This window comes from Heliangelus exortis, unplaced genomic scaffold (genome assembly GCF_036169615.1).
Source record: "Heliangelus exortis unplaced genomic scaffold, bHelExo1.hap1 Scaffold_131, whole genome shotgun sequence".
Taxonomy (NCBI): Eukaryota; Metazoa; Chordata; class Aves; order Apodiformes; family Trochilidae; genus Heliangelus; species Heliangelus exortis.
Window position 1 is genome coordinate 36,593 of NW_027285950.1, and position 25,921 is coordinate 62,513.

A 25,921-nucleotide genomic window follows, 5' to 3' on the forward strand; every position below is an offset into this window, starting at 1 on the left:
TATAGTAGCCAAGGTAAGAAAGGCACGAGCACAGGAAAAATCTACACCCATTTTTTTCAACTTTTTCTTAATGTCTTTCTCCAGAGCGGATTTGTTTTCCAAACTTGTTATCGTTTTAGCAATGGAAGGAAAATTTCTACTCTTATAATCTTTATAAAGCGCATCATAGAGAATTTTTTTCGGGGTATAGTTACGGGTTTTGAGGAACTCCCTGAATGGGCGAATCAAAGCGATTTCACAAATCTCATTTTCGTCAAAGGAGGTCAAACCACTAGAGCTAGCAGAACACATTAGAGACTCCATTTAAATTGTTTTAAATTTTCTTAATGGTTAGTTTTGCAATTCAGGCGTCAGTCTAAGAGCAGGCTCTGATTTTTCCTCAATAGTATCCTGTCCGTGACGCCAATAAAATGTTATGATCCGAGTTATTATTTATATTTTGTTTGCGAGGAAAATTCAGCCACTACTCATAGACGACGCGTGAATTTACAAAAATAACAAGGCTTTATGATTGAAACAAGTTAAAAGGATTTATTTAGGATTTATACAATTAGTTACTTTGGAGAGAAGAGTCGTTAAGAAGAGAAAAGAAGGAGGGAGTAATCAACATGTTATCACCGTCCACCGGCCCTGGCCTCTGGCTGTAGTCGGGTGCGTGGGGTCTGTCGCTCCTGCCGCTTCTCTGTCCCGTAGCTGAAGCCGAAGTGCCGAGAGAGGGGGGGGTCTAGAAGAAAGTGTTTACATCATTTCACCCCGTGGCTCTTGAGTCAGTATTTTTTTTTTTTATATGTATATATATACACCCACCCCTACATATACACACATCCCATTTGGTGTGGTTGTGTCGTGTGGCTCTATTTTGTAATCTGTGCCGTTTTAGCAGGCAAATTCCATCTCCGAGGTTTCCATTAAGGAGCAACCGGGAATTTCACCTTGCCTGACACAGTTCTTCCCACCGCCCGTTTACCTAGCTCAAAAGCCAGAATATTTTTAACGTGTGTTTGTGGGGGGGGGATGGTGGTAAACTGTCTGTTGTACCACATTTTCCACATCATACATACCTCACCATATCACATGGTCTGTTGCTCCTGCCGCTTCTCTGTCCCGTAGCTGAAGCCGAAGCGCTGAGAGAGGGGGGGGTCTAGAAGAAAGCCGTCACTTCTCCTTTTCTCCTGGGCTTTTTTATACAGGAAAAGAAGAGGGGTCCCTTTTTTGCATAAATCCCTGATACACACAGACTTCCAGACTTCCCGGAGAGGAGTCATCCTTATCTTTAAGTCTTTTTGGTGTCCTGCTACTTTTATTGTTTTGGTCTCCACCATGCACCTGATAAGCATTCTTATCTTTTAGGTGTCTGTCAGGCATATGGTGAGGTAAACGTATGTTAATTGACAGAATGTTGCAACATAGCAGGAAAAAAAAAAAAGATTGATTCAAGAGACATATTTTTGTATTTTTAGTGTTTACATCATAGTCATACATCCTAGATAAGAAAATTTAATTTAAAGCTTATCTGGGAACCTATGGCATCATCTTTGGTTTCTGGGCACTCGTGAAAAACAGCCCTCAAAACCCAAACTTTTCACCCCTAGCACACCTAGATGTTGTGTTGGGATGAGGAGGAGTTACACCATGAGTAATCCCTGCAAATGACTTGTAACTTTAGGCTAAAAAGCACAACCTTGCTTACAGATGCTCTTCAGCAGTAGCTGAGGATGGGATTTCAAAATGTTTACCTTGGCTGCAGAAGAGGAAATCCTGTTCATCAATGGTTCTGCTCCTATGGGTGAACTGGGGATGCTTCCTACTGGACTTGGACTTCTGTTCAGAACCAGACTGGTGCCAGGATGTCCCAGGTGTGTAGAATGGTGAACTGGATTTGCAGCCACTGATGGGAAGTGTGTTCTTCCACCTTCCACGAAGCTTTCTGTTGGCTTTTCTTTTTCTTTTTTCCATCAGTTCTGAAACATTCAGACAAAGACAAAGAATTACCTCTGGCAGGAACAGATTAGGAATGACCAAACCCATTTGACCTGAAGGGTTTTGGGGAGCCTGTATCATAGCAGTCAAACCTGCAAGAGTTACCAAGACTTGGGATTGCTCAGCACTAAAGCTTCAAAGCCATCTGTGAATGGAGTTTGCTCTCCCAGTTCCTTTTCCAAGCCCAGGTTGGCTTCCTCCAGGTTCCTGCAGTGCCTCGTAGCAACTTCCAGTGAAGCTCTGCCACAGACAGCTTTTTAATGTCAGCTCTCTGACATTAAATGAAATGGTTAGATGAGCATGAAAAATGTTATAAGAACATGAATTCTGTCTTTAACTTATTTGATTATACAGTTACAACTGTCCTGAATTCAAAAAGTAAGAAAATTTTGCCTGCCACCAGCAGTCAGCACCTCCAAACGATCAGCAGCAGCTCATGGAGATTTCTGTTTTCTAATACATAAAAAATAATATATTATATATTATAGATAATATTCTACTTCTTGAACAATACACCAGCATACACTGAATCATGTTATTTTTTTAACAAAACTCAAAGCAAATCAAGTTTGATGCAAGAGCCACAGGTTGACTGCAGGTGTTACTCTGGTGACTAAAGGCAGGACTTTGTATGAGATGGTTCTTGGGTCTCTTTCTGCATTCTACAAAGAATGAAATTAATACATAAAATTAAATTAATATTACTTACATTAAATTAATACATAAAATTAATACCAAGTTAATTTTAGAGTAACAACTTTCATAAATCTGGACAGGCCCTCCTTTCCTCCAGCCACCCACCCAGCTATCATCTCCCAAAGGAACCTGGGATTTTGGCACTAGGAATACAGAGTTTTTCCCACGGTAAAACCATTGACAGCACTGCTGGAGTTCTTCCCCCTCTTCCCTCTTAAATAAACTGAAAAATGAAGAATAAGGTGGTTATCTGACACATGCAGGTATTCACCTCACTCAAACGCTCTGGGGTTGAGAGGAAGAAAGAAATGGAAATTTAAAGCACGGTGCACATCACTATTCACAGACAAACAGCACACCAGTGTCTAATTACCAACAGGACTGGTTCCTGTTTTCCAGAAAATAAAAAGTAACAGAATGTGTACAGCAACTTTTAAATCTTTGCTCTGCCTGGGACTGGTGGAATTTGCAGAAAAAAACTTTAACTAACATCCTAACCAGTCTTCTGGCCAGTTAATTAGCCTAACACAGCCACATAGAAGAAATTTAAATATTGCTTGCACATCACAAAATAGAGCAGAGAAAGCTTAGTGGCTGAAAGTGACTTTTTTGAGGAACAGGCAGGTCCCAAAAGACAGAATGCAGAAATGAACAGCAAAACACTGCTCAGAGCCTTCAACACTGCAAAAAGTGTGTCCTTTACCTCCCTTTTTTTTAGTTTTTCAGCCTCATAGATTAAGACTTGTTCTCTTAAACCAGCACACTTGGCCTTTAATTCCTTGTTCATCTTTTCCAGTGTGGAAACTTGCTTTTCAGCAGAGTTTGTGGAAAATGTCATTGAAGCATCCCTGTGCAGCAGCTGATGGAATAAATGGCTTTCCCTCTGGAGCTGGGCCAACGCCTCCTGTGGGGGCAGAATCACAGAACCACAGAATCATTAAGGCTGGAAAAAACCTCTAGGATCCTCCAGTCCACCTGGGAAACCAACACCACTAAACCATGTCCCCAAAGTGGGAATAATGTGCTCCACTCTCCCCTGAGGTGTTACACAGGACTCCAGACCCCTCTGCCCAGCCCTGCCCCAGATGCCCAACACCAACAGGATGCCTGCCCTATTCCCCTCAGAAATACACTCAGAAAAAAATCTTTTCAAACACTTCTTAGTATGGCCCAACACACACATGTTTTGCAGATGCAGAGAAAGCATCAAAGGTCACCAAATTCCAAGGGTTTTTTGCACGAGCTTTCTCTTACAAAGAGAAAGACCAAGTATGTTTAATCACACATATCAGCCTTTTTACAGACAAATCTCCTTCTTTACTTCAATATGTATTTTGTATGGGGGGGAAAAAAAAAATGCATCTGACTGCATTGTTTACAGGAACAACACAGGCCAGCTGGAAATAAAGCAGCAGAACAGGAAATACCCAGCATCGTGGAAAATATTTTTCCCCATCCTAAGAAAATTGTACCCAACTTCAGGCAGCATCACCACCTTCCTCTGCACGACTCTGCCATCACCATTAGTCATTTTCTGCCAATTTTCTTTTCCTTATTGTATAACTTACTCTATAATTTACTCTATAATTACTCTCTATTTACTCTATAATGTTATGTAGCAGTCCTTACTCTAATTCAAAATATCTGGCTTCACATACCTGTACCCCGGAATTGTCAGTGGCTTCCTTTAGGCCCTTTTTTTTTATTTTTTTGCTGGTGATGACACATGGAAAGTTCACCTCCAGGGAAAACCACAGTATTCTTCCAAGGATTTTTCCAGCAATGGAGAGCAGAGTTATAGCTCAGTAGTGTGAGCAGTTTAACTTTTCTCCTTTCTTCTTCTACATTCTTTTCATGAAAGCTGTTTCTCACTGGATCTTTTGGAAGACAGTGAAATTTTAGAGGTTCTCCTCTCTTTGTCAACAGTTCTTGGATCTCTCACATGTTTTCCTCAAAGCAATCTTTGGTTTTCTTTGAGGAGAACCCTGGGGATTCTTCAGAGATTGCAGGATGCTCTTTTTAATGTGTTTCCAAAGCACTTCAGGAGAGAGAGCTATGGGATGACCTAAAAGTCTTGAAGGTTTACCTGGAAGCTGTTTCTCACTATCTTTTGGAAGACAGTTCAATTTTAGAGGTTCTCTGTCAACAATTCTTGGATCTCTTGGGTGTTTTCATCAAAGCAATCTTTGGTTTTCTTTGAGGAGAACCCTGGGGATTCTTCAGAGGTCTGCAGGATGCTCTTTTTACTGTGTTGCCAAAGCGCTTCAGGAGAGGGATCTATGGGATGATCTAAAAGTCCAGCTTGAAGGTTTACCTGGAAGCTGTTTCTCACTCTACCTTTTTGAAGATGGTTGACTTTGAGCCTCCTCCCTGGGATGCCACCCCTCTTAGGTTTGGGCTTCAAGTAGAGGGTAAGTTTGCATGGCACAAGGCAGTGGTCTGTAGGACATTCTGCACCAGGCGTCGCTCTGCTATGACGGACACCGCCAACATTTCTCTGGCACACTAAGACACAGTCAGTGAGGTGCCAGTGCTTCGATCCAGGATGCTTCCAGGTTGTTGGAAGAGAGTTTTGGGGATGGTGAGGTTCTGCTCAGCACGAAACTCCAGCAGGAGATGTCCACTGTCACTACAGTTTCCAACACCATGCTTGCCCAGGACTCCTTTCCAGGATTCATAGTTTTTTCCTACTCTGTTGTTGAAGTCACCAAGGATTATGGTCTTGTCTGCAAGAACTATTTGGGGGAGGCAGTGCAGGCTTGGTGTAGAATTTGACTTTTGGTCAGCTTGGAGGCTTGGGGCATAAATCCTGAGGCAGAGAAGAACATGGGGCTTGTTGTGGAGTGGGAGGTGTAAGGAAATAACGCGATCAGTAACCCGACAGCAAATTTTTAAGTTTGGAGGCTTGGAATAGCTGTGAATAAAAGCATAATCCTCACTTATCAGCCCATCAGAGTCTTCCTGGGAAATATCAGCACTGCAATGAAGGAGAACTTTGATCAAATGAAGATTCCCACCAACTGAGCTACTGGACTTAGATTCCTGTTCAGTGCCAAACTCTTTGCCAGGATGTCCCAGGTGAGTTGAAAGCTGAGCTGGACTTGGAGCCAGAATTCTGCTTTCCAAGCTGCTTGTGACTGAAGTTCTTCTTCTGATGCCCTTCTCATGGAGTGCAGCGTTGGCTTTTGGTAGTTCATCATCAGCTCCAAAAAAATTCAGACACATCCCAAGAATTATCTCTGGCAGGAACACTTTGGCAGAGTTACCCATAGTCTCTGATTATTTGTTCGTTTCTGAAAATAGAGAGGATTAGGAGTGACCAAACCCAGAATTTGACCTGAGGGGTTTTGGTGAGCTTATATAGTAGCAATCAAGCCAAGGACTTGGGACTTCTCAGCACGAGAGCTTCAAAGCCACCTGTGATTGGTGTGTGCTTCTTCCAGAAGACAGAGAAAACCAACCCTGAGCTACCCTCCCTTTCCCATGGAGAGCTCAAACCTCAGACAAGCTGATAAAATAGCAGCCAAAAAAAGACATTTTTTTTTTTTTCCTTCACAGACTCAAATTCTGTGCTCTGCAGGGCCTTCCCTTATTCAGTAAGGGAAAGGAAATTCATCTTTTTTTGCCACACATTCCCTTTGAAAACAGAATCCATGAAGAAAATCCTATTAATTCCATGATCAGTGCTGTTACTCTTGGAACACTCAAGAGAAATTAAGACAGTTCTAACGAAGGCAAAGGGTCTTAAGGAACTTTCCCCACAAATATGCCATTTTAGGCTTACAAACACAATGCTGACCAGATGTAGAAGAGGAACCCCAGCAGGAAAAAAGGAAAGTCTTATTACCACTCCAAAAAGCCTGTACCTACCTTTCCAGTTCATTTTATAACCATCTTCTCTTTGTCACTTCCTCCAGATACAGCTTTTCATATTTTTCCTTTAGAACAATGCTCTCTGTCAGGGAGTATTTGTATTTTTCAGGGTGTTTATCTCCACTTGCTGGTCCTCTTTTGTGTTTCTCCTCCCATCCTGCCTGCCTTAGGCTCTTCTTTCAGCTGGCAAGAAAGTTTGTTGAGCTGTAGACAGAAAAAAAACCCCCCACACAAAAAGGGACTCAGCAGGAGCTAAAAGAAAATAAAAAACCAAAAAAAAAAGGTAAAGGGTTGGGCACCAGGACTGGATTTATCATCTGCTGACTCAGTATTAAAATCAGAATGAAAACAGGGGCTTCCTTTTTATCAAGAACAGCTATAACATCATTTCTGATAGGATTCCTCAGGTTCCCAGCCCTTCTCCTGCTGTAGGCACCAAACTGGCAGCATTTCCCCCATTCTTCCCATTTCCTGGAAAAGCACTGGAAAAGCTCATGGGAAGTCAAACACACCCAAACCTCCTGGTTTCAGCACAAAAACCACCTCTCATGCTTTAGAGGAATTTTTACAGCACACTCAAGTTTCATTATTGCACTGACAAACACACCACCTTTTTTTTCCCTCTACACTGAGAAATTTTTAAATATTAATTAAGAAGATGGCTTTCACTGAAGGGGGAAGATGTATTCTCTTCTTTAGGTGAAAGCTGCAGTTTATTTTAGAAAATGTGCAGGAAATATCAGCCTTTCGTTAGGTCCCAATGGTCACCTACAGCTCTGTCCTTCTCTTCCCCTTCCAGAAGCAAAATTTTCTGTATCTATTGAACATCAAACCTGATATCCTGTCAGTCATTAAAAGGGGAGGAAACTGGCATGGTGAGCACTTGAAAGAGGCTCTAACTGAAGGAAGAACCTTGATTTATTTGACAGGAAAAGAGACAATGAATGCTTGAGAATAGGAGGTTCCATATAAATAAAAAGGAGAATTTTTTTTTACTGTGAGGGTGACAGAGCACTGGCACAGGCTGGTCCCTTCCAACCCATAATTTTCTGTGATTCTATTTAAATCTGCCTCAATGTAATCATCCAAAATAACTCCTCCAAGAGAAAGACAAAAACTCAAGAAACTTCAGGACTAATCATGAGCCCCTGCCAGGGCAGGGGACTTTTCTTTCATGCTACTCAAACAGCAATAACCACCTCAAAAAGCACTTTTTGGGTGCCCAGGAGAAGGGAAAGGCTGGGCTGAAACTGGGGTTTCTCACTAGTGAGAAATAAATTCCACAACATTTTCTGCATCACCTCACTGCATCCTGCCCAGGGAAGCAATTGGAAAGCCTTGGGAAAGAGTAAGACAGGTTCCAGGAGAAAAAACTTTGGGCACACCCATCTACTGCTGCAGCACCATGGAAAGCCAAATCCATTCCAAAATACAGCCCAGAAAAAAACAACAAAAAAAAATTAACAACGTGAAAAGAAGCCTTGGGAAAGAGTAAGAGTTTTTCCAGGAGAAAAAACACCACCACCAAAAAGCCTCACACAAATCAGAGCTCACCTTTGTGTGCATTTTAGCAGCTTCATTGGCCATTTCAGAATAACCATCCTTTATTTCTTTCTTCAACTCATGCAGGGACATTCGCTCCCCATATTCCCTTATAACCTGTTTAATGCTTGAGAAGCTCTCTGAGCGACAAAGCACATTTGAGAAGAAAACAATGAAGCAAAGGAACAACAAGCAGCCTTTTTCACATATTCTTGTGTAAACATCACAGAAATTTTGTCTTTAACAGAAATTGCTGAGACAAAAAATCCAGCATTCCTATGCCACACCTGGAGGCTCCAAATTTCACCTGTGGAAGAATTCAGATTTTCCCTGCAGGGAAACCTCCTTTGGCAGCTCTCATCTCATGTAGAACAGAGTCTTGCTAGGACTAAGATGAGGATGGAATTTCCTCACCAACTCTTCCGCACACCCAGCTCTACATTCAAATTGAATCCAGCTTGAATTGTACTCAGGGATATGAACAAGCCCCACCTCTCAGACTCTTCCTCCACTTCCATGTTTATTTCCAGCTCTCTGTCCAGATGCACTTGGAGAGGGCAGCTCAGCTCTTCCTTCTCTTTCTTTCTGTCACTCTCAGACTTTCAAAACAGAAAAAGCAGATGGCACACAGGGCACAGGACCTGCACCTCATCTTCTCCCCACAGCAGCTGCTCTACACCTCCACCTCTCAGCCAACTTCCACAGAAAGCCAAGGGACCCAATTCCTGAGAATATTTCATCACATTTCCCACCCAACAAGCCAATAGCTAACAATGGAAAGAGATGCCCCCACCCAAGCAAAGGCAAAGAGGGGATTTTGATTCACATCTTCTTCTCCCTCTTGCTCTTCTCTCAGCCAAACTTATCTACATTTCTACTTATATTTTTTCCTTCTGCAGAAAAGGAGAAAAGGGAAAGGCTGCCCCTTGGAAACTGGCAGCTCCTCCCTTTTTCCCAGGCATTAATTCACTTGCCCCCTTTTCCTGCAAGGTTTTTAAGCTCCCACTGCCCTCAAAAACTCCTCAACACCCTGTGTGCTCTTGGAAAAGAGAACAACCCTCAAAACCAAAACTCTTCACCCCTACCTAGATGTGGAGGGTTGTGATGAGGAGGAGTTACACCATGAGTAATCACTACAAACGAGTTGTAACTTTAAGGTTAAAAAGCACAACTTGGCTTACAGATGCTGAGGGTGGGATTTCAAATTTTTTACCTGAGCTGCATAATGGGTGCAAATGTTGTTCCCCAAGGATTCTGCTCCTCTGGGTGAACTTGGGAAGCTTCCTCCTAAACTTGAACTTAGAGAAAGAGTGTTCCCAGAATGTCCCAGTTCAACCAGATACTGCTCAGCACTGACATCCAGACCTTCACTGATGGAAGGGGAAAGAACAAGCTTCCCACAAAGCTTTCTTTTGGCTTTTCCTTGGTTTTCCTCAGCTCTGAAAAAATTCAGACACGTACCAAGAGTTATCTTTGGGAGTCACTTTGGCCCAGTTACCCCCTCCCTCCCCAGGTCTTTGATTATTATTCAACTTGTGAAAGTTGAAGGGATTAGCAGTGACCAAACCCTGAATAGCATTTGAGCTGAGGTTTTTTTGGAGGATTTCTCAGCAGTCACGTTTCCCACAAGGAGCAGCAACCAACACTTGAGACTTCTCAGCATGAGAGCTTCAAATCTGTGAATGCTCTGTGCTTACACAGCTTTTTGCAAAAGGCAGTGAACACCTGCACAACAACACCCTTTCCCATGGGAAGCTCAAACCATAACCCTCAAATGGAAGCAAAAAAAAAAAAATATTCACTTTCTTCCTTCATAGAATTAAATTCTGTTCTCTGTAGGGCACATCCTTATTCAAACAGTACAGGACATAAAATTCATGGTTTGTTTGTTTGTTTTTTTTTTTGCCACTTACTGAATATAAGGAGGAGATTTATTAGAGACTGGCAAAAAATCTGACTGGTAAAGTACAATTAATTAAAAAAAACACACACATTAATTCCACTATTAGTGGTGTTAGTCTTGGAATGCTCAAAAGATATTAAGACAGAGGGAGGGTTAAAGGAACCTTCCTCACAAATATGCCATCTCAGGCTAACAGCTGTAATGCTGAGCAGATGTAAAAGAGGAACCCCAGCAGGAAAAGACAGGAGGAAAAAAGGAAACTCTTATTACCACTCCAAAAAGCATGTACCTACCTTTCCAGTTCATTTTGTAACCATCTTCTCTTTTTCACTTCCTCCAGATACAGCTTTTCCCATTTTTCCTTTAGGACAATGCTCTCTCTCAGGGTGTATTTCTCACTCTCCAATTCCTGTTTCAGGTCTCCCATTCTGCTGAGCAGCAGCTTTCTCTCTGCTTCATGGTCGTGGGCTCTGATTTCTTCCACTCAGTCCTGGGAAGCTGCCTGCTCCTGAAGCAGGTAACACACTTTTACCCACCACAAATTAAAAAGGGAACTGTTTTTGTTCAACCTGCCCAGTGTCAGGGGCACAGATTTACTCCTTGAGGCACTTGTGCATTCTCCAGCAACCAAGGCAGAACCCAGGAGCTACCACGGGCAAGAATTCTTCTTATTTAGAAAGAATCCCTCCCTCTCAGCACTTATTTATTCAAGCTGCTAATGAAAGAACACTGTGGGACAGAAAAGCATAGAGAAAAGGATTCCTCAGAGAAGGAATTCCCCCACCCTGCCACTTTGCTCTAGGGAAAGAATAACACAGAGAACACTTTCAGAAGCCCCTCTGCTCCTGGCCAGGATTTCAGAATCCCACAATTTGGAAAAGAGCTCTGAGAACACCGAGTCCAAACATCAACCCAGAAAAAAATAAAAATATTCCAAAGGCCCCACAGCAATTGGGAAAAAGGCAGCAGTTTATGAGCAGCTTACCAGGGGTGAGCCTTGCAGAAAGGTTTCAATTCTACTGTTTTGCTGCACAACTGTGGCTTCCAGTCTGGCATTTTTAGCTCCAAGGCTTTAAACAGAAACACAGCTCTTATTACAGGGAACCACCAGAGCACCAGTTCTTAAAGAACAGCAGGGAAAGGACAAACAGAAGCATCTTCACCACCTCAGACAGCAGCAGACACCTTGGTCCCCTGTGCCACTCTCTTACCACTGTATCTGTTCCTCCAGGTGTTGCACTGCAGTAGCACTCCCAGAAGATGCCAACAGGAGGTCTTCCAGTCTCTGGAAACAATCTCTTTTTTCTCTTTCCTTATTCTCCAGAGCACTCTTCAAGTCACGAATTGAATGCTCATGCTGAAGATGTTCTTCCAACTCCTGCAGCTGTAAAAGAACAGCAAGATTCCACAGCACTCAGCTGAGTTTTTATGCTGAAGAGCTCAGGGAATGCCCCTGTCTGCACTACCCAAAGAGCTGTCAGTACATTCCAAACCTTCCCTCTTCCTAGGAAACGAACACAAAACATGCTACTTTACCAAATCTTCTCCACTCTAAGCACTGACACTCACCCTCCCACTCCTTTCAGGCACTCTCTGGATCCCTTCATTTGCTCCCCCCCTTGAAAATAGGAATTAAAAAGTTCATCCTTCTCCTAAAGGGACGTCACAGCCCCCTTGTGTATCTATAGATGTATCTATATTCATGCAGGGTAAGTTCCAGAAGCAATCAGAATTGGCAGCATGCTGATGGATGGAGTTAAACCCAGTGGTGGTCCCAGGGTGGTCCCCAGGGCTCTGCACCAGTTCTCTTCAACATCTTTATCAGTGATCTGGACGAGGGGATTGGGTGCAAATGACACCAAAGTGGTTGGGAGGCTTGATCTGATGAGGGCAGGAAAGCTCTGCTAGAGGGACCTGGGCTGTATGAGATTCACCAAGGGCCAGGAAAAATATTTTCCCCAAAAGGGTTGTCAGGCACTGGAACCAGGGCCTGAGTCAAAATCTCTACAGAGACTTCAGAGATGTGGGGATGTGGTGCTGAGGGACAGGATTGGGCTTAGCAGGGCTGAGGGAACACTTGGACTTCATTTTAAAGATCTTTTCTAAGCAAAAGAGTTCTATGATTCTCTGTTACAAGTGGGGGAAGCATGGCGAGCAGCAAGAAGCCCAAATGCAGCATTATTGCAGACATTATTTCTATATAAATGCAGACATTAATTCTATATTAATGCAGACATTATTTCTACATAAACGCAGTCCATTATGTCTACTGTCCTTCAGAAATCAGATAAAACTTTTCTCAGTCTCTTTTGCAGAGCACTTTACCACATACAAACCTTGGACCGTGTCAAAGACAAAGATACCAAGTGTCCTGGTTTGGGCCAGGATAAAGGGGATTTTTTGTCTTGTACTTTTGCTTTCATCTCAGTCTCTTGGAAGTAGTTGCACTTGCTGAAATTAACAGCAAGTTTCTCAGACAGTATCTGCTTCTAGGACTGATAAAACTTGATTTTTATAGTAACAGCAGAACCAAGGCCACTGACCAGCTCTGAGGAACATTTTACCCTCCAAGAGGAATGAAGAGGTCCCACCTTCAGCCCTCCTTTGGGGAGGAACGGACAAGAGAGATGCCAGAATTGAACAAACAGAGAATTCCATCCCATACACCTCATACTCAGGATAAATTTGAGGGATCACAAGGGTGAAGCCAGCTTCCTGCCTTTCCTGACTTTCCTGCTTCCCCTTCTTCACCTCTCCCTGTTTGCTTCAGCATCCTGGGAGGAGGATCCCATCCCTTCCTCTGCCTGTGGTCCTGATCCGTGCCAGCCTGAATCTGTGTGTTCCTGCCTCCAGATCCCGACCCCAGGAGTCCAGCCTGGACTTTCCCACCCTGCAGCCTCGGTGGTGACGTGAGAGTTATTGGGGGAAAAGGGGTGAAGGAAAGTGGGATCAATTTTCCTGTATATTTGTATATATTTAGTAATTTTTCCTCTTTATCATTACTGTTTCATTAAAGCTGTGTAGTTTAGTTCCCAACCTATCAGTCTCTCTCCCTTATTCTCTCCCCTTTCTTTATCAGGGAGGGGAGGGGGGTTTTAATAGTGAGCATCTGTGATTTCAGGTTAATTGCTGGGCCAGTGTTAAACCCTGACACCAAGTTTGTAAAAAGCTGTGCTTCCTCCACACATCATCCCCCCATCACGAGGAAGTTTATTCTAGGATTCTAAAGTTTGTGTACCTTGGATTTATTTTCTCCCAATTCCTTCTTCAAGCCCAGTGTGGCCTCCTCCAGGTTCCTTCTGTAGCACGTGGCGACATCAAGCGAAGCTTCTGCCATGGAGAGCTTTTTCAGAGCATCAGCAAGCTCCCGTTGCAGCCCTCTGATCTTCCACTAATGAAGATGAGCATGAGGAAAATTATAAGACTATGAATTCTGTCTTTAATTTGTTGATTTATACAATTAGACCTTGTCTTGAACTCCAAAAGCAGGAAAAATCTGCTGGCCATCGGCAGCCAAATGCTGAGCACCTCAACTACCAACAGCTCTTCAGGAGGATTTCTAATAAATAAAAAAACCCCTCAAGTATTACTCTTCTTGAACCATACACAAGCATGTGTATGTTATTTTGGTACCTGTTATTTTGGTACTAAGAACACAGAGTGATTCACAGGGTAAAATGACTGACAGCACTGCTGGACTTCTTTCCCCTCCTTCCATCTTAAAGAAATGAAATCATTGCTCTGCCTGAAGCTGTGGAATACTCTGCAGAGGAGCACGTTTCCTACTCGTTTTTTGCAGAAAAACCTTAACTGAGGTCCTCAAGAGTCTTGTGTGCAGTTCTTGGTCTTTCACAGAGCCACAAAGAACAAAGAAATTTAAATATTGCCACACACCGTAAAATACAGAAGAGAAAGCTTAGGTTGGTGTCTGAAGTTGACTTTCTGAGGAACAGCCAGGTCCCTTAGAAGCCCCAAAACTCAGATATTAACCCCAAAGTACTGCTAATAGTCTTAAGCACTGCTAATATTGTGTACTTTACCTGTGCTTCTACTTTGTCAACTTCACATCTAAGGACCTGTTCCCTTAAGACATTGCAGTTTTCGTATAACTCCTTGTTTTTCTCTTCCAACAGATAAACTTTCTGCTCAGTATCAGCCTTGAGCTTCTTGAAAATGTCATTAAAGCAGTCCTGAGCAACAGTCACTACACTTTCTTGGATGAGCTGCTGCTTCCTGTCTTCCAGTTGCTGGCGGAGCAAGAGGTTTTCCCTCTGCATCTGGGCCAATTGCTCCTACGAGGACAGAGCCATAAAACCCCAGAATCATTATGGTTGGAAAAAACCTCCAGGATCCTCAAGTCCAACCACCACCATGCCCACCAAACCATGCCCCAAATTCCAAGTAATTTGCTCCACTTGAGCTGTTACAGAAAACTCCAGAGGATGTCTGCCTTAATCCCACTGCAAAAAAAACCTTTTTTCAAACGTTTCTTAACATGGCCAAACCCACACACGTTTTGCAGAGGCAGTGAAAGCATCAGAAAGGTGACAAAAATTCAAGACTTTTTCTCTTAAAAAGAAAAAGCCACGTTTCATCCAACAGATCAGCATGTTACTGAAAAATCTCCCTTTTCACTTGAATATGCATTTTGCAGGGGAAAAGATGCTTTTGACTGTATTGTTTGTTTGCACAGCACAACAGGAAGAACAACGGCAAAAAAACTGAAGGAAACCAGCTGGAAACAAAGCAGCAAAAGAAAAAATATCCAACATCATGACAAGGATTTTACACCATAGGAAGACTGGATCCAGCTTTACTTCAGACTCACTCTGCCTCTCCAGGACTCTCCCTTCATTATCCACTTACTGTTTTATTCATCATAGTTTTTAATACAATTTCACAGTTCATATTCTAATTAAAAAATATTTGGCTTTCCATACCTGCACCACAGAGTTTTCAATGGCATCCTTGATAACTTCTTTTTCAGCTGCTGCTGCTGCTATCTGGGAGGTACAGCCAGAGTGCTCACCTACAGTGAAAAACAGATTTTTATAAACAGCATGACTTCATACTACTTATTTACACCTAGAGTGCATCTTTAATGGTTGTGAGAAAAGGCTGAGAACAAAATAAAACATCGTCTAAAATTTGTGAGCTGCAGGAGTGAATCATTTTATGATAATAGCAATTTCACGTGCACCTCTGTGAATTCCTTTCTTCTGGAGCAATTTACATTTTAATGGAAAAAGGAGAGATTCTGAATTAAGGGCCACAAATACACCACTCCTGTTACTCCCAGGTCCATGATCTCTCACTCAGCCTGTGGAAAAATGGGGTTTCAGCTTTTCCTGGTGGCCAAGGAACATTTGTAGATAACACCACTGAAGGCACTACAGAGACAGGCATAAATTATCAGTATCAAGATGCTAGGAGGAAGCAAACACTGAGCTCTATACAAGGAACCTCCACCACTTGGAGAGCAACACCCTTTATATTATAAAACACCATTTAATAGTCATAGAGAAAGAACTGCATCACTATTTCCCAGCTCCCTTCTCTCACCAGTGATGTCTCTTGAAGCTGCCTTAGGGATTTTAGAGTCACCATTACAAACATGGTGCTTCACAATCCAGGACTCTGGAGCTTTTTTCTCTTCTCTTTTGCCTCCCTTCTCCTGCTTTACTTCCTCTACAGGTGACTCTTCCTAAAAGAGATCAAGAAAAAAGAAGATATAAAGGGGGAAGAAGGAAGCATCTTCTTTGCCTTTCAATGACTACTTGAAAAAGGCTTTTTCATGGAAAATTTGTTAAGCTTTGATTTACAAGGCCTCCAGCTTTTCCATGGAAATCTGGAGAAGGAGAAATAAATTCCTCCTGTCCTCAGTCTCAGCCCTGCTTCTGCACAGCCCCTGAGAAGCACTTTCCCACTTCAGCCCAGCTTCATTCCAGTTCCAGCAAGCTCTCAGGTGCTCCTGGATCTCCCTCCTCCCCTCCCCAGCCCCCCCATGGCCACCTCCCTGTCCTTCACCCAAAGTACCTCAGAATCCCAGGGAGAAGAATCCTCATCTTCCTGTTCCTTTGCTTCCAGGGCTGCTGGGGCACCTACACCCCAGAGAAGAAGAGAGACTTTGCTATCACTTCCCACTGCACAGCAGCTTCCAGAGAAACACCACCCAAAATCCTCACCCTAAAAGCACTCAAATCACCCAGAAAAAATCCTCCTTTTGGAGTCCAAAAATCTTCCTTGCCAGGGAGGTGTTCCCCTGGACCTTCCCAGAAGCCAGACACCCAAGCACTGCCTTTTAAAAAGCAGCAGAGTCTCAAAACTCCAAAAATCCACCCAAAGACACAAAAAAACCCTTTTTATTTCAGGGGATGGACATCTAAATCTCTTCTCCAGCAGATGAACACAAGGCTCAGGCTGGGTGGCTTCCTGGGCTGCTCAGACTACTTGCAGGGCTCTCCTTTAAGCCACCCCATGGGGCCTAAATCCTGAAGGATGCACTTTTTGGGAAAATGTGGATGCAAAGAAAAAGGGGCAAGGAGCTGGAGACCAGAGAGGAAACCCAAGGACAGCAACTCCTGGTTCCAGCTGGGCTCTGACTGCTCACATGATGCCAAATCAACCTCATGGGGAAATTCTGACAGAAAAGCACAAGATTCCTACATCTCAAGACAAGGAACTAAAAGGAACAAAAGCTGCTGAATCAGGGGAGGTTTAGGTCACACATCAGAAAATTTTTGGCAGCCAGAGGGCAGCTGAGCAATGCAAGAACCTCCCCAGGGAAGTGGTGACAGCACCAAACCTGCCGGAGCTCCAGAAGTGTTTTGGATGAAGCTCTCGGGTGTGATTCTGGGGGTGCCCACAGACACAGGGACAGGAGTTGGACCTGATGGGTCCCTTCCAACTTCTGATTCTATTTCCTAACTCAGTTCTCTCACCAGTGCTGACTTCTAAAGGTGCCTTGGGGACTTGAAGGCCATCATTGCCAACAGACTTCTTCACATTCTCAGATGCTGCAGGGCTTTGCAGGTCACCATTGCCTCCCTTCTCCTGCTTCTTCTGCTTTTCTTTCAGGTCTGGTAACTTTTAGGAAAAGAGTTAAATGGAAAGAAGCTTTTAAAAGGGCAGAAGCAAGCATCTTATTTGCCTTTCACTGACTACTTGAAAAAAGCTTTTTTATTGAAAAGAGAAAAGGGAAACTTGTTGAGCTTTCATTTACAAGGCATTCAGCTTTTCCATGGAAATCTGGAGGAGCAGAAAGGAATTCGTCCTGTCCTCAGCCTCAGCCCTGCTCCTGCACAGCCCCTAAGAAGCCATTCCCCACTTCAGCCCAGCTTCATTTCAGTTACAGTAAAATTCAGCTCTCAAAGTTTCAGAATTCTTATCTGCAAGGAACTCTCAGCATCAGCAGACTCACTGCACAAATCAGCCTAAATTTCAAGCATCACAGCAGAAAAATGCATTATTTCTATTTAAATCAATGCAAGAAAATGGAATCATCTTAAAACTAAAGATGCTGGCTGGCATCTCCAGCATTAGTGAGTGGGTTGAGCTGCCGCACTCAGGTTCCCCATCACTGCAGAATCCCCCTGCAACAGATGCTGAGCCAAATGAACAAGAAGAAATAAAATAATGTGACTGTATACCTATGTCTTTTGGCCCCAATACACAAATCTACTGCTTTCTCTGCCACAGCTACAGGTTTTTTAGCAAAATCTGACAGCAGAAGAAAGGCCAGAGATGGCTTCTAAGGAGAAAACAATGCTGGCTGGAACTTCTGTTTCTTTCAATCCCAGAGAAAACTTGCCTTCAAGAGATTTCTCAAGGACACTTCTCCTGTAAATGCACCATACCTTAGGGGTAAAAAGGAGTGAATCTTCAGAATCTTTCCAAGTGTTATCATTCATCTCAGTCTCAAAGCTCCTTAAAAAACAAAGCAAAATCAGTGCTGTGTCTCTAAAATCACCCCTCAAGCAAGTGGTAGGGGTTTGTAAAGTCTCACCTTATTGAGCCTCCTTCACAAAGGTCATCTGTGGCTGTTCAAAGATTAAATGACATGCTGACATTAGATTTGAAATGCCAGCAATTAAACAGTACACTTTAGAAACCTCAAAGAACAACAGGTCCCAGTCTAGAGTCTGAGGTGACAAAATGTTATTCATATTAAAAAAATTACTTCTTTAGGATCCTTCTAGGGCTCGGTGAGCTCCTAAGCATAGACTGGATTTTAACCACTCACTGAAGGAGCAGGGTGTTTGATCACAAAGCAGTGTAATTTTTTTTCTAAAAAATCACTGAGGGTGGAAAAAAAAAAAAGCATCATTACTGTTCTAAATCAAACTATGTTCCAGAAGAGACAGTACACACAGGCACTGCATTGCTTGTTGCTAACAGTGACTTCTCTGAGACAATTTTTCCTCAAATTTCCAATTTGAGGGATCACGAGGGTCAAACCCCTTCCTCTGCCTGTGATCCTGATCCGTGCCAGCCTGGATCTGTGTGTTCCTGCCTCCAACTCCCGACTGCTGCCGACTCCAGGATTCCAGCCTGGACTTTCCCAGGGCTGCCCTGAAGCCTCGGCGGTGACGTGAGAGTTATTGGGGGGGAGGGGGAGGAACGTGGTATCAATTTTCCTGTATATTTGTATCTATTTAGTAATTTTTCCTATTTATCATTACTGTTTCATTAAAGCTGTGTAGTTTAGTTTCCAACCCATAACTCCCTTATTCTCTCTCCTTTCTTCAACAGAGGGGGATTAATAGTGAGCATCTGTTATTTCAGTTTAATTGCTGGCCCAGTGTTAAACCCTGCCAACAAATCACAACTGCCCTGACAAGGCCAAAAAGTCACAAATCAGCATGTTCCCAAACCACCTCAAGAAAAGTCCCCAGTCATTTTCCTCTTGAGCTCCTCCATAGTTAAGGATCCTACCTCCTCTGTCCACAGCAGGTGCATCCCAAAAAATTGGAGCAGCTCCTGCCTGCTCAGGAGCGATGACTATGCTGGTACCTTCTGCATCACACACAGGAGCTTCTCCTGTGTTCTCCTGGTCTGGTTTTTCTTTTATCCCTCCAGCAGCTCCTGCCTGCTCAGGAGATCCAAGTGCATCCCCTGCAGGAGCTTCTGCTGTGTCCTCCAGTTTTGCCAGGTACTGACTTACACTGCACAGAGAAAGAGAGGAAATAAAGTTGGTAAAAAGAACCACATGCTGGCACAACAATTTAACACCAATTTATTATCCCCCCTGCAAATATTTATAAAAATTCATAAACTCCTCAATATTTGTCCTAATACACACAGAACTCACTCCAGCATTCCCTGCAGTCACATTCACCCTATTAATGCACATTCCCACCTTCCAAGTTATTAACTCCTGCTCAGAACATTTTCTCAGCCTCCCTTTTAGGCACGCATAACCACCTGAGAGAATCTCAGTGCTAACCAAAGCCCAGGTGACAGAATTGCTCGGGTAACCCCCCCTTCCACCCTCCCAAAGGAAGATAAAAGGGGAATAGGGAAGAGAAACTTGAGGTTTACTGGAAGAGGAAGAGACCACACCACTTACTCTAATCATACTGGAAGAGGAAGAGACCACACCACTTACTCTAATCATAACGTTCAAAGTTTACCGTAAATGGCCATGGAGATCAGCATAATCCACAGCTATCCTCCCATCTTTGTCTTCATGGGAAAAATTGGCTCCGTGAGAAAGGAGAACTTTGACCAAATACATTTCCCCAACAGAAGCAGCAATCATGAGTGGGGTTCTGAAAGATTCAAAACATGCAATGCCATGGATCATTTGACACAGACACAGTCATTATTTTCATTCCTGCTTGCTCTCAGAAGAAGTATTTTCCCCTTTCCTTTACAATGAACACATTTGGATGAACACTCAAGGAGCAAACCAAAGTCTTTGCTTTCCTGGACCCCCTCCTCTTTCCTCGACCCCCTCCTATTCCTGGACCCCCTCTTATTCCTGGACCCCCTCCTCCTTCTGGATCCCCTCCTCCTCCTGGATCCCCTCCTCTTCCTAGACCCTGTCCTCCTCCTGGACCCCCTCCTTCTTCCTGCACCCCCTCCTTCTCCTGGATAAACCCCTCACCTTTCATGCTCATCTCGAGCATTCACATCAGCTCCTGCTTTCAGGAGATCTTCTAATATCTCCTCGTGTTCTTCAGTGATAGCAAGAGTTAGTGGGGTATAGCCCTTCTGAAAAGTCAGAGAAATGCATCATGTAAATAATCAAAGTAAAAAAAAAAAAAAATCTGTAAAAGAAATATCGATGCAACTTTCTGAAAGGACTTCTTGAAGAAATATAAACATTTACCTTATTCTTGGCATCCAGTTTGGCACCATGCTTGATTAACTGCCCCACAAGGTTTTTACTACGAGCCAGGATGGCCAACTGGAGGGCAGTGTTGCCATCGATGTCTGCAAGATTTGGGTCGGCACCCTGCTCTAGCAGAAAAGTCACACAGTCTTGTTGTCTGAGCTGTACTGCCTGGGAACAACACACACACACACAAAAAAAAAAATAAAAAAAAAATTAAAGACTTCCAGAATTCACATTTCACTCCATCACAGCTTGACCAGCTTCTGACCACTGGGAAAGAAGAGCACTTTTCAAAGATGATCTGACAGGTGTGTTTCTGCACAGCTCTGCTTACAGAGTCCTGCCAGACACCTCTCCTTTCATGCACACTCAATAAGCCCCTCTTCCAAGAGCAGAACTTCTCCCACTCACCTTCATCAGGGGTGTTCTCCCAAAATTATCAACAGCATCCAACTGGCTGCCGTGCTTTACAAGGAATCTGGCAACCTCTGTGTGGCCGTTGGCACACGCCAGATGGAGAGGTGTCCTGAGAATTAAACATGTGAGCTTAACACCAAAGAACCAAAGCTGTGGCACCACCCAGCCCGGGGCAGGAGAGACCTGGGGATACCTGAGAACCCTGCAGGAAGATCAGGGCCAAGTGGCAGCCCAGCACCTCCAGGAGCACTGGCGCCCACCCAGCAGCTCCCAGCACTGGAAAGCTCTCAAGTTCCCCCTCCCGGCTGACAGGGCACATCTTGCTTTGCAAGCAATCAGCTCCAAGGGGATCCCACACAAACCCTGCAGGGGGGATGCTCCCGCACGCCACCCGAGGTGTCCCAGCAGCGGCCCACAGCCCCTCACCGATTCTCCCTGTCGTGGCAGTCGATGCCCCAAATCTTGATCCACGAGTGCCAGAACCTCAGCCAGGACAGGTGGCCGTGGGCGGCAGCGTGGTGAAGCCTGTTCAGATCTTTCTCCTCAATCTGAGGGCCGCTGGTGCTGGCGGCAGCACCACGGGGCCACACAGGATTGTAACTGGGCAGCACAGTCCTGTAGCGACGGTGACGCTTCCTCCTGAAGAGCCCCATCCCGGGAGCAGCAGGAGGCACACGGCAGAGCCGGAAGGGTGGGGGTAAAGTACAAGGGAAGGGCAAAAACAGGGACAGGGGAGGGAGGAGACAGACGGGGATGAGGTGGATACAAGGGGAAAGGCAGGGACGAAGCGGGAGAAAGGAGCAAACCAACGGCAAGGACCAGGAGCAGCCGGAGAGACACAGCCCAGCGCAGCTCAGCACAGGAGCCACAACGGCAGAGTCGCCCCTAACGGCAGTTGCCAGGGGCAACGGGGGGTGCGGCCGAACCAGTTGCGGGGGGGGGGGGGGGGGAGGGGAAGGGGCCGAACCAATTCACAGGGGGAAGGGGGAGGGCTGAAGGAAAGGAAAAGGTTTAATCCTTAAACCTTGCATTGGTTTAAGCCTCAGCATTCATTCATTGCCACTACAGGTGACAATGGTCCCTTAAGTATCTGAGAGAAGCTGAGAAACTCTCCCTCACCTCTATGAGTCATGCAAAGTGGAAAACTCTCCCCCTGAGGAGAGGCTTTTTTATAACCAACTAAAAGGAGCAGCTAGAGAGGGTAAAAAAATCACCCTTCTTTTGTGGCTGGTGCCCAGCTGGCTGTACTGGGGATTCTCAGGGCTACGCAGTTGCGCTCTTTTTATTGGTGTGTGGTGGCTTTTGGTATCAAATACTGTGCTGAGAGCTGTCACCAGCTTATCCCATCTTTTCACAATCACTTCTTGTCTCTCACCACATCTTTAAATGGCAAACTAGCTTCCTCTGACTGCACAGAGCTCACTGCAAAAGTTCCACTGCCATTGTACAAGTACAGGTTGTTTCCCTAGACAAGTCTAACCCAGAACTAGAGGGAAATGGACATCTAGAATTCTCCTGGCTTACCAGGAATTCTGTCCTCCTTGGCAGGACAACTCTGGGGAAAATGTTAACACAAACGTTAACCCTCACCATGCTACATGTGCCACACCCAGCTACACAGAAAATCATCTTACAGTTCCCTGCTGAAGTCCCCCAAAATTCAGCCCCCAAATGGGAGCCCTAATAAGAGACCCCAAAACAGTTCCCAACTGAGAGACCCCCAAACCAGTGTCACCCAAACCAGAGACCCCCAAAACACTCCCCCAAATCAGGAACTCCAAAAAAGGGGATCCTGAAATAAACCCCCAGAAGAGAGACTGCTAAACCAGGGACCACCAGCTGGGAGACCCCCAAACCAGGCTCCCCAAAACACTCCCCCAAATCAGGAACTCCTAAAAAGGGGATCCTGAAATAAACCCCCAGAAGAGAGACCCCTAAACCAGGGATCACCAACTCCACCAGCCACTTCTTCTTCCTCCTCATCATCATGCTCCTCCTCATGCTCCTCTTCCTCCTCCTGTTCCTCATCCTCCTGATGATGGAGTCATCACTGATGCCACCTGCTGAGGCTTTTTTTCCTTTTTTTTTTTTTTTTCCACTTGGGCACTGAATTCCTGCTCCTTCTCTTCCCTGCAGCTCCAGTGGAGATCAGTGTCCAGCTGGAAGGATCTGCTCCAACCCCTCTTCCCCTCTTGTGGAGCATCCCCACAGCCAGGAAATCCACTCCTGGTTTCTCCCTGCTTGGTGTGCAGCCCACAGGGACGTGGTTCTTTGTGGAGCATCCCCACAGCCACCTCCTGCCAAGACAACAGTGGAAAAGTCCTGCTCATCCCTCCAGCAAGGACCAGGAGAGGGGGCAACCCCCAGGACCTGGGTGAGACCTGGCTCAGGGCCTCCCAAAAATGCTCTCCTGGAGATGAGCTGCAAGGGCAGAGAGATGGGATGGATCCCAACATGTCCTCCCGAGGACACCCACCTGCCACAAACCATTCTAGGATTCTCCAACTCCATCATTCCATGACTCACCACCATGGGTTGGATGCCTACAGAGATGGTGACCATGGTGACCCATGGCTGCTGCCCGGTGCTACAGACCACCAGAGACTCTGGTGGCTGCCACAGACCTGGAGGGTTCTAGAACACGGGCAGTGGGCCTGTGTGGCAAAGAGGTCATGGTGTGGCACCCAGATGACACCTGAGAGATCATGGATCCAGGGCTAGAAAAGCCCAAGGAGAGGGCCAGAGGATGCCAGTGTGGCTGAGCTGACCTGCGGGCTACCTCACCTCCTTCCTTGGCCACTCACCCACCTCTTTTCTTTTGTTCCTTCTGACCATTGGTCCTTTCCTGCCTGCTTCTCCTCAGCTTCCCTCCTCAGAATGAGGTGGTTCTGATTGGACTGCCAGGACAGAGGAGAGAGGAGCTCGAGTTGGGATACAAGGAGAGGTCTCTCCCTTCCCAGCTCCTGCGACTTTTCCCAGCTGGCCGGAGCTGTGGGAAGGATTCCTCCCCTTTGCTCCCTCTGCTAAGGCCACGGGTGAGCAGCTCTGCAGACCAAGTGGCACACGAGGTGACCTTTCCAAAGGTCCTGGGGCACTGCTGTCAGGTGGAGTCCTGTGACAGGGACAGCCCTGCAGCACCTCCAGGCACCGCTCCAACGCTCCCGAGGACGGATGCTGTCCCGTGCCTTTTGATGGGGGCATTTTGGAATCCTTGGGATGAGCTACAATGGTTTCTTTGCCTTCAGGTGAGGGGCTTGCTGTTGGTCTTCTCCTTCTGGAGAACGTGCTGACAGCCTGAGATTTTCCCTCTGTTCCTGAGAGGAGCTGAGAGTTGTGCTGGGGAACGACTCCGGTGAGCCCCAGCTTCACCAGCAGCTTGGGCTGCAGTGGGGTCCCTTCTGTGCTGGGGGTGGCTTCTTGTCATCAAGTGACACCAGTCCCAGTGTGGGCTGCTTGGACTTTGGGCCAAGCAAGCACAGGCACAATCTTTGTTTCCCCAAAGTGATGCTTGAGCAGCCAACTTCAACAACAGCTGCCCCTGATTTTTCTGGCTTGGGTGCTCTGGGTGTTCCCGTAGAGCCCTTGGCTTCTCAAAGAGGTTTTGAAGCACTCAAGTGCTCTTTCTAAAATGCCATTTCCCTGCAGTGGTTGCTGTGGGAATGGCTTCACAAGGAAACACAGATGGGCAGCACAGCCCAAGAGCTGGAGCAGGACTCCAGAAGGGGGGCAACAGCTGCTTCCTCAAAGCTGTCCTGCAGTGTCTGACCTACACCCCCTCTCTGGCACGCTACCTGCCCTCCCAGGAGCACAGCCAGGCCTGTGAGTACTTCTGGGAACATCTTCTCAGTCTGTTGGGCACTTCCCAAGGGTTCTCAGGATGTGGAGTTGGATGGAGCAGACGAGCAGCACTTTGTCAGCCTCCCACCCTGCTTGGGCTCCTGGGAACACTCAAGCCTAGAAAGGCACTTGTCACATCTGGGGGAGTGATGGACCCCAGAAGGACCTCTTCCTAGCCCCGGGCTTTGGTCTCCACTCCTGCAAGTGAAACCCTCTTTGCTCTTGGCACAGAAAACTTCTTTCAGCTCAGCATCCCTCTGCAGGAAGTTTTCCAGGCACTCAAAAGTGTCGGGTTTGTTGGGACGTGGGTCCCTGGGGAGCAGAGGTGTTCAGACTGTTGTTACCCCCTCAAGATCTGCAGGAGGTTTCTCACTGCTAACCTGAGAAGTTCAGCACCAAGTCCTGAATTGCTGCTCCGGCACCAATCACTTCTAAAGCAGCTCTAACTCCTTTGTATGAGGCCAAAATCTCTTTTTCACTGGCCGTGTAGCTGGCCTCAGAGCCTTTGGAGTTCCCACCCCAAAGTCCTAGAGGTCGACCTCTGAAGCTCTCCTGGAGCTTTCTTTCTGCCAGAGGCTCCATGTAGGAGCCCCATTCCCAGTTCCAGTGTAGAGCACATTTTTAATGTCTGCCCCTGTTGGAATTGGTCCAAGGGCCATTGCCTGCACAATCTTCTGTTGAATACTTTCCAGTTTGTTGTTCTGAGCCCCCATGGGGTTGTTGTGGCCAAAGTGCAGGACCCAGCACTTGGAATGTTGAACCTCATCCCGTTGGAATCATCCCAACTCTCCAGTCTGTCCAGGTCCCTCTGCAGAGCCCTCCTGCCTTGCAGCTGATCTACACTCCCCCCATCTTGGGGTCATCTGAGAATTTGCTAGTGGTGAACTCAATCCCCTCACCTCAATCATCAATTAAACAGCACTGGGCCCGGCACTGATCCCTGGGGGACATCAATTGGATCAGCACTGTTCAGCACCACTTTCTGGGGGCTTCCAGAAGTTCCTACCCCAGCACAGAGTGCTCCTGTCTGAGCCCTGGGCTGACAGCTTTTCCAGGAGAATGCTCTGGGAACGGTGTCCAAGGCTTTCCTCAAGTCCAGGCAGACTCCATCCACAGCCTTCCCCTGATGATAAAAGGAGCTCAGGTTGGTCAGACAGGACCTGCCCTTCCTCACCCCATGCTGGCTCTGATCCCCTGTCCCTCCTGGAGCTGCTGTGGGATTTCCTTCCCCACCTCTTTCCCACAATCCCCTGGGAAAAAAAACCCTCCTCTCCCGGACTGTCCCCACCTGGGATGAAGTAGCCTCAGCTGGAACCCACCTGAGAACATCACAC

At 45.7% G+C, this 25,921-nt stretch overlaps 2 protein-coding genes and 1 long non-coding RNA gene across 4 annotated transcripts; all 3 read right to left on the minus strand.

Annotated features, from left to right (window-relative positions):
* Positions 1–2,122: 2,122 nt before the first annotated feature.
* Positions 2,123–4,516, minus strand: LOC139790681 (uncharacterized). Its single transcript, XR_011723568.1, has 2 exons — positions 4,335–4,516; positions 2,123–3,580 (listed from the first exon to the last, which is right to left on the minus strand). It is a non-coding gene; the product is annotated as an uncharacterized lncRNA (long non-coding RNA).
* A 176-nt stretch (positions 4,517–4,692) lies between these two features.
* LOC139790680 (ankyrin repeat domain-containing protein 26-like) lies at positions 4,693–16,090 on the minus strand. Its single transcript, XM_071732552.1, has 12 exons — positions 16,031–16,090; positions 15,557–15,698; positions 14,935–15,023; positions 14,035–14,286; positions 13,233–13,385; positions 11,206–11,378; positions 10,980–11,064; positions 10,288–10,502; positions 9,305–9,530; positions 8,104–8,690; positions 6,547–6,753; positions 4,693–5,969 (listed from the first exon to the last, which is right to left on the minus strand). Exons 4-8 carry the CDS (start codon positions 14,269–14,271, stop codon positions 10,479–10,481), a joined length of 672 nt encoding a protein of 223 aa, XP_071588653.1. The 5' UTR covers positions 14,272–14,286; positions 14,935–15,023; positions 15,557–15,698; positions 16,031–16,090; the 3' UTR covers positions 4,693–5,969; positions 6,547–6,753; positions 8,104–8,690; positions 9,305–9,530; positions 10,288–10,478.
* Positions 16,091–17,504: 1,414 nt separating this feature from the next.
* LOC139790677 (ankyrin repeat domain-containing protein 7-like) lies at positions 17,505–21,406 on the minus strand. Of its 2 annotated transcripts, XM_071732548.1 has the most exons (9): positions 21,177–21,406; positions 20,745–20,859; positions 20,328–20,501; positions 20,103–20,209; positions 19,627–19,764; positions 18,929–19,158; positions 18,000–18,033; positions 17,851–17,920; positions 17,505–17,598 (listed from the first exon to the last, which is right to left on the minus strand). In XM_071732548.1, the coding sequence occupies exons 1-9, from the start codon at positions 21,401–21,403 to the stop codon at positions 17,533–17,535; spliced, it is 1,161 nt and encodes a 386-aa protein (XP_071588649.1). In that variant the 5' UTR covers positions 21,404–21,406; the 3' UTR covers positions 17,505–17,532. The 2 variants fall into 2 exon arrangements, with proteins under 2 accessions (XP_071588649.1, XP_071588650.1); XM_071732549.1 differs by lacking the exon at positions 17,505–17,598 and having other exon boundaries at positions 17,850–17,920; positions 18,000–18,056.
* Between the last annotated feature and the right edge of the window lie 4,515 nt (positions 21,407–25,921).